The sequence below is a fragment of the Neltuma alba genome, unplaced genomic scaffold (assembly GCF_004799145.2).
Source record: "Neltuma alba isolate B1F8T4 unplaced genomic scaffold, ASM479914v2 tig00010555_pilon, whole genome shotgun sequence".
Classification (NCBI taxonomy): Eukaryota; Viridiplantae; Streptophyta; class Magnoliopsida; order Fabales; family Fabaceae; genus Neltuma; species Neltuma alba.
Genome location: NW_021635422.1, coordinates 21,163 through 29,746, shown reverse-complemented (window position 1 = coordinate 29,746; position 8,584 = coordinate 21,163). Strand labels below are relative to the sequence as shown.

The following is an 8,584-nucleotide window of genomic DNA, read 5'->3' as shown; positions in this document are numbered from 1 at the left end:
TTGAATACCAAGGTTATCCGGAAAATTAAATACTGACACGTTACAGATAGGTAGTTAAATTTTATATTTAGAAAAGGCAGTTAAAGATGCCATTTGGATTAGGTGGAACAAATGTAATACGACAAACAGAAAAGGCAAAATCATCGATTCAGTATACCTTTTCTCCGATCCATCTTAAGAATATGCAGCCAAAAATATATATATATATATATATATATTTGCGTGTGTGTCTTAGTTTCATTCAGTGAAACGGTCAGAAAAATTACATATAATAAAATCTCAACAACTATAGATTTGAAACATCATGCCTAGATCCACTTCTCTTTTAATTTCTACAATGTTTACTTAAATATTTTGTTAAAATTGATTTTTTTTTTGGGTGGGATCTTTCTTTGAGATGATTATTTTGGAGTTTAAAAAAGAGATTGGACTCTTCCATCATGACCTCAAACTCTATTGTTTATTTTTCTTTCCTTAAGTTAAGGTAACAGATACATAAATTAGTATGCAACCACATGGATTTGAAGATAAAAACATCTTATTTAATAATAATTAGTTAATACGTACGTATACTAACTACCAACCAGAACAAGGCTCCAAAAAGCATATATTAATACGAAACACAGGCTGTTATCAATCAACACAAAATTCAAAACAAGTCAAATACCTAGTCAAGGAATTCAAACATATTAGTTTAACTTTATTATTATAATATTTATTTATCAGAAAGTTGTTATGCTAATAATTATATAAGGAGGCTCTGCACACTCTCACCGACATTACCAATTTGAACTCAAACTCTCTCATGACGTTGACCACTCGTCACACCCACTGAATTTATAAAATCAATATATGAATTATCTTTTTCTTCTGTTTTTTTGGGGGGGGGGGTTTGTTTGGTTGATCCATAATGATAGTGTCTTTTCAAAGCATCAAGCATGGACTCTTATTTTCCACTATCTGATGTGCATCCTTATGAGTGGTCCATTTGGCTTTGTTCAAAGCGAATGGGAATATGATTATATGAGATGAGGATGGCAAGTTGAAGATAGGTTTTTACCCCAACTATTGAAGATAAGTTTCTTGAAATTCTTGAAGGACATAAATATTTGCTGAAAAAAAGATCAATCAGAGTTAATATGCCAATTGCGATTCAATGGAAGTAATCAAGACTTATTTGGAATGATTAACAAAATACGAGATAAGTATATAAAAAATTTTTTATCTCGATTTATATAAACATGTTTATAAGTGTTTATAAATCACAGCTCCAAATAAGTTCCTAGTCTAATTCGCAATGAAAACTCAGCAAAATCGTCCCTTCCTTGGATGAACCAGACAAGATTTATAGACCTTATCATAAGACCGGTTCGCCTCGCTTGATCATGTTTTCGGAGAAATCAACAATTGTACTGACTGGCTCACCAGAAATGTCGACCAGAATTATTTCAACGTTAAGATTCTCACCTACCTCAGTCCGGCGTGTGGGGATTGATTGCTGTAAAAAACTTGACCCAAAGTCATGACGAGTAGGGCCATTTTTTAAGTCCAGGTCTTAGCCTACTATTCCTAACTCGCCCGCCATAAATCCACTCGTGTTTTGTGTGCACATGTGTACAACTAAGCATGTATGGTACGCATCTGCCAATGGATAAGCCAGTGTTTGTTCTTGGGATTTCGTCTGTCTACAATTGTGTGTATTAAGAACTTTAAACCCAGTGTTTAATTATTCTTCTTCTAATTTTTATAATCATATGGCCTCTCTGACTTGTCTACCTGCTTCTGCCAGCTGGACCCACTTGTTTATCTTGTATTTGCTAAGCAATTATTAAGATATTGTGCTTGTGATAAATTGAGTTTTCCTTGCATTACTCTTGCAGTGCTTAAATAACATCCAATTATTGTTGATTTGCTAACAAAAATTCAAGTCAATCAGGTTAAGCTAAGTAGATCCAATAATAGAAATCTCATCAATTGCATTGAAGAGAAGAGAAATATGAAACAAAACCCATCTCAGACAACTAATTGCTTTGCCTGCTGAATCCAGAACCAGTTCAACCTGTCAAGTTGAACTTCGTATGTTGCAGTGTGTGTGTGTGTGTGTACATTAAGAAAGTTAAACCTAGAGTATTAAGAGTATTAATATTCTGCCTTTGACCTCATCAACTTGAGAGATTCTCACATTTAGAAGGTCCGAATCCTGAGATGTTGCACCGCAGATTTATGATATAATAATGGATGCAGAGTTATCATCTTCAAAAAGATTCCTTCTTATGCTTGAAATTATCATTTAAGCGGCTACTCTCGAAATTGAATATTTTTTCCTCCTTACTTGAGCAACAATGGAGGTGGTCATCAAGTCATGATTTATCAAGAACCAGAGGTCCCATGGCATAATTACAGTCAGGGCTGGTCCCTCCATGCATAACGTAAAATCTCCGTCATGAACAATAAATCTCATTTTTCAGATTTTGTACAATGTACGGATCAATGCTAGATTAGGTACATACAGTTCTAAACTTCTAATTGACATATAGGGGCTAGCAGGTTGAGTGGAACATTGTGCAACCTAACATGCCAATGTAGGACAGAAAACAGGGGTCCAAAGGCCTAATGTTGTTTGAATGAGTGGTTTATATTGAGTTCCACTGGGAGGAATGTCTCCTGATGAATCATTAATTCAGTACAGTGGATAACAACCTGGCTGTCATACACTATATGCACATCTTTGACACTAGGTACTTCTAGTAGGACAAGTTTGTGAATCAAGTTGAATGACACAAGATTTATTGATCAACTAACCTTTTAAAGTACCATAATTTACCTGTTTAAAGGTCTGTTGTTTACTGGCCCTCACTAAATGCTTGCTTCGAACCTCAAAATTCAAGGCCCAAAAAAAGAACCTCAAAATCCCTGACTTTGAGATGTTTGAAAGCCAGTTTAATGATTTTTTCTGTTTCCAGTTCTTATGTTACACCGTTTCCATCTTTTTTTTCAGTCAAGAATTATTAGAAAAAACAAAAATTAGTTCTATATTCAGTAGAGTTCACTAGAATTTTATAACTTCCACACAAATTCTCAGCGCACCGATTTATGCAACATTGATCAATATAGATAACTTATTCAACCAAGTTAATTTTTTCTTTGCATTAGCCATATGTAACATGTTTAATCTCTATTCCGTTGTTTTTAACAGGCGATCAATTTCCATCCAAATAAATTGAATGAAATAGAAATGTAAGCATTCATCTGCTAATTCCAAATGAAGATGCAGCTGCAAAACCAAATCCTATCGACTCCATTCATGTCCGATATCACTATGAAAAGAATCACACAAGAAGAAAATAAAGAAACTAGGGAAAAAAAAAATTTTGGGGGGGGGGGGAGATTTAGGTAAGCGCCTCTGTACCTGTTCCAATGCATGCGCTTAAAGGCACTGCCACTTGCATTGAGGAAGAAGAAAAGTGATATGGCAGGCAAAAGATAATGGAACAACAGAGTCAGAAGATGGGATCATGTTAAGTATAGACACTGACCTTCCATACATATTATATTCTCATAAATATGCAGAATCCAGAATTAAATAGACAGTAAAACAAAAAGACAAGATCTGGAAGGCATATAGGCAATCCCTTATTTTGCACCACGAACTACTATAACCTGTTTTAGTGGTTCAAGCAAAAGGATCCATCCACGAAGCTGCAGCAGTATGAAGCATCTTGGTACAACCAGTTTCCCAAATCTCTTTCCTAAAGTGAATTTCCATGAGCATGAACAGATGTCCATAGATAGAAGTAGATTACCCTGCTCGCTTTGTTTTATTCTCATTAGAAGACAGTAGAAATTGCAAGTTCACTCCACAACGACATTCACCAGTTCATATTCGATCAGTGACAAGTTGTTATCCTCCCTAACAGAGAAGTTTGCAGGCTCTGCAACTTCAACACGGCCCCACTTGTCCACAGCAAGTCTCATGGATCCTCTGTACATGTCAATTTTAGCATTGCGCAGGGTGACGGTTGAACCCTCTTTCATCATATCCACTGAACAAAAAAAAAAAACATTGAAGCATGCTATTTGTCAAGAGGATTTTTAATTGCCAATAAGAATTCTAAAAATTATGAGTACATAGCTTTGTTGAACCATACAATTTAAAACGACATCATATAAAAGTATTACAAAATCCTCATCATATAAGCTACCATTCATGGTCAAACAGACAAACTACTATTGATTGCCACACATGATTTAATAATAAAATAAGGACATCTGCAGTCATCATAATGGCATTTATGTTTTAGGGTGTAAAAATTGGGCGGGTGTGGATAGCGTCACGTGTAAAAAAATTTCCTCCTTATCATGCCAGCCCAGGCCCGTCTTAGACCAATTAGAAACAAAATGATTTTGCCTTAGGCTACAATATGACAACTGGTTATTGCTTCCACATCTTTTTATGCACCCCATCTTCTTTGTTCTTCTATTTCTTTAACTCTCTCACTTTTTAAGCCCCCTCCCCAACACAAACAGAGACAAAAAAAGGGAGGAAAAATAAACTCACTTCCTCACTCCTGGAATGAAATTCCCTAATGAAGAGGAAAGAAACAACTCTGAGCAATTTGGGTTATTAGTTCAAATGTGTTCACAAGGCGACAGATCCTAGATCTATATTCAAACACGAGCAGCCTTAGACCAAAGCAGCTAAACCAACCAGCAATTTGATCTTAAAACCTTTTATGCTCATTTTGTTTAAATAAAGACAAGAAAAGAATGAAAATCAAATTTTATAAGTAATCAAAAAAGTAAAATGTAAAATAATGGATTATTGCCCCAAAAATGAAAGGCATCTGCTGGAATCCAAAATATCTTGTACGAACTTCATCAATATCACAAATTAACAATTACCAAAAATATTTAATTAACCATGTTACCCACTTTCTCTTCAATTTCCTTCATCTTACCAGTGAAAACCTAAAACATAATCATTTCTTATAATCATTGAAATAAAAAATGTATAACAAATAATGGACATCAGCTTAGAGTCAGAAATCCATTATTGGTGCTTTCAGATGCACATAGGTGAAAAATAAAAACTTATGAAAGAAGAATTGACTAGGATAACACACACAAACACACAGAGATTTCATTCAAATTTTGACAGCAAACAACTTTCTTGCCTCAAAAAGGTTCCAAGGGAAACATCTAGCAGAAGGTGCCTTGTCTGAGTCATGAAGACGCAAGGATCCTTACTGGCACCAGACTTGGTGGCTTGGTGCAACACATGAAAACTTTCGGGTCATTTTTTCTCAGTTGCGAAGCTGAACACATTTTGACCCAAATGTCAAACACTGCATTTCTCAAATTTTTAAAGTTCTTTTCTTAAGTGCTAGCAATGAAACAGCATTTTGGTGCATTTAAGGTAAAATACATCTTGTTCTCAACTTTCAACATCCACTTCTCATTTTAAAACAAAATGCATCACTAAAGTTGTTGGCTCATGTCTGCATGGTAGACTGGTTACTGTTATCCTACTGCCAACTTGCCATTCCAAATTTTCGTCTGGTTATTTGGTCTACCTCTCAACTGTACATTCTGGAGCCTCTGCTTTTGAGATTTGAAGGTGTGACTAAGTTTTCAACATGGCCTATGATGCTTGGCTGCTGTAGTTCTAAAATCATAGATATTGACACAGAGTAGGGAAAAAAAAAAAAACTAGATTTAAGTACTCATGAATTTAATTTAAGGGCTTATCTACCACTTATGTGAGACTCATGGTTAAATATTTTTGTTAATTCTTCAATTGTCAATGAATTAAGCAATTTGATGCATTTCCTGATTTCGAAATGTGCCTTCCAATTAGTAATAAACACAGCGATTTGAAAACTATGCCATCTGAACGGATTACACTTTATTAACAACAAATTACTTTTTAATATACAAACATTAGCAATGCATTACTTTTATAGTAATATCACATACATTCAGTTCTTAAAAAATAGTCCATAAGAATGGCTGGGAACAACAAGCACCACAAGGAATAAATATACAATAACATGCCAAAGTAAGACTACAATAGGCAGGATCAAAAAATCAATTCAATGATATCCATACCTTGGTCATTCCTTGCAGTGAATATGATCATTCCTGTCTCATCACCCACCAAACATTCAGCAATTCGCATTTGACGAGGTTGAGGGCCATCAGCACGACCTTTCTGTAGCACCATCTTAGTGCTGACCACTTTCACAGTTAGAGTGTGCCCGCTTGTGCCTGGGCGAAGTTGGTCAACCTTGGTGAAGACTGGCTTCCTCAATCCTGGTTTTGCTTCTGCCATATCTTTCAACCTAAAAAACCCAAAATCAATTTACGAGGATGAAAATACTCACAAGACAAGAAACAAAAGAAAACTCACAAGAACAAGAAACAAAAGAAAACTGGGAAAACGCACAACTTTTGGAAGTCAAGGAAAATTTATCAAAAGGAGCCATTTCTTTCAATTAACTTGATCATTTCTCAATTGCTTTGCTTTCACGATTTGTTTGACTTTCTTGAGCATGATCTTGAAGTCCTCAGAATTGAACGCATCATTGATCCTACCTCCAGTCCTAATTATAAGACATGCTTTTCATGGTCCTGAATATGTAAGGATTTTTTCCAAATATATCCTTCATTGGAAGTGCAATTTTTGAATTTATGTGTGTAGAAAGAGAGCCCCATACACCATTTAATGCCTTTGATTAAAGGTAATTTTTAAATGTTCTGGCAACTTTTTAAAAATCATGACCATCAACTTATTTTAACCACTTAATCTATATGATTAGGTTAAACGTATCCTATAAATAGGACGGGGAGCAGTGTAAAGAATGACAGAAGCAATTACGGAAACCAAAGACTTTCTTCCTAATGAATATTCATAGTGACGCATAGAGACATAAAACCATAGAACCGTGGACTTCGACACATACAGGACAGAGTCCTTGTACATTTTGGGGGCATTGTGCCGCATCATAAATGTATTATGCACAGGCATAACTCCTTTCTGGAAGTACCCATGCCGCATAGTTTATAGCACTTATGTCTATATTCTTCCTTTAGCCATTATTATGAACACTGATGACTTAGCAACTTAGGCATGAAGGTGATTTGCTATCCATGGCTACAGCTCCACCCCATGAGAGGCACATTGCCTTTAATCAGGTGCAGTAACTTGAGTGCCACACTTTATCTGTCGTCCTTGTTCCAGGGGTATGCCTTGGGTGTTCTATGCTTACAAGCCCTTAAAGTATAATAATAGTAATAAGATAAAATAGAAAATCGCAGAAGCCCAGTGTCCCAGCCCTAGAATAAGATTAAAACAGTTATTAATATTTTAAATGATTATTTAGGCCACGAGTTTTTAAGGGTTAATAACCCAGCACAAACCAAAGCCATTAGGGACCTCAGCCACACTATAGCACAAACGATCGCCAAACAGAAAAAACTGATTATCATAGATTGACCGTAGCCACACTATAATCATCCGTTAGATTAGCACCTTGCTTCACTCGGACGTATGCCTTTTTTTTCAGCACAAGCTAATGCTTGAAGCGGATCGAATCCGTATGTCAGTGGCACCGCCAAAAGGCTGTTGGCCTTTCTAACACCTGTCGCTTAAGGCATTTAATGTTAAAATCCAGCGCCCCATGGACGCTTCCACCCTTGACTATGAAATTACAAATAAGGAAAACACAACCAAGAGTAATGGAGTGAAGCTCATAATCAAACTCCCAACTAGCATACGGGGCCAAAATTTTTCATTTACCCACATCCCCTGGATAACTGGTAAAGCAACAAAGATTATCAAAAAGCCAAACTTCACAGCTTTTGTCGTTACACAAAATTATTAAAGAATCACCTTTATTCTTTGCGATAAAACACAGAAAACATTTGGTATTCGAAATTCGTCCTCTAAACTTAAGCATGGACTAACGATTTCATACACGAACTAATGACTTCAGATATCAACGATTCAAAAGTATAAAAAGGACTTAAAAGACAAAAGATTTAAAATTGGGATAGAAGTCAACAAATGAAAGGAGAGAAGTTAAAAACCTCTCCGAGAAACAAATATCGATATAAAGAAGACAATTGTGAAGTTTGCAAGCGAATGAGTGGGAATCTACAACCGCCAACAAGAAATCAAATTCTGAAACTCACCGTATGTTGCCGAGGTGGAATAATGTTCCCAAATCAAAGTGCCGAGGTGGAATAATGTTCCCAAATCAAAGTGGAAGATCAGTTATGACCAATTTTGTTAAATAAAAAAAGGTAATAAAAAGATAGGATATTCTTATTCCATCCTGGTTTTGTCCCATTACAATTGAGACGGGACACATGATTAAATCATCTCAATTCTATCCCGTTCATGAGCACTCATTAATTGGTTGGATTTGTTTTAGGAAGGGGAGGAAGGAGATGAGAAATATTTTTGGTTCGAAAAAATGGAGGAGAATGGAGGAAAAAAAATTTGTTTTTTATTACTTCTCTCTAAATTTAGGGATTTTTTTGAAAGAGAGAGAAATATTATGTCTCACTCTAATTAAATTAT

The 8,584-nt window shown here is 35.6% G+C and overlaps 1 protein-coding gene across 1 annotated transcript; it reads right to left on the bottom strand.

The window, feature by feature from the left end:
- Positions 1-3,448: 3,448 nt before the first annotated feature.
- Positions 3,449-8,229, bottom strand: LOC114756979 (uncharacterized protein At4g28440-like). Its single transcript, XM_028945971.1, has 3 exons — positions 8,194-8,229; positions 6,109-6,341; positions 3,449-4,043 (listed from the first exon to the last, which is right to left on the bottom strand). Exons 2-3 carry the CDS (start codon positions 6,329-6,331, stop codon positions 3,853-3,855), a joined length of 414 nt encoding a protein of 137 aa, XP_028801804.1. The 5' UTR covers positions 6,332-6,341; positions 8,194-8,229; the 3' UTR covers positions 3,449-3,852.
- Positions 8,230-8,584: the final 355 nt, after the last annotated feature.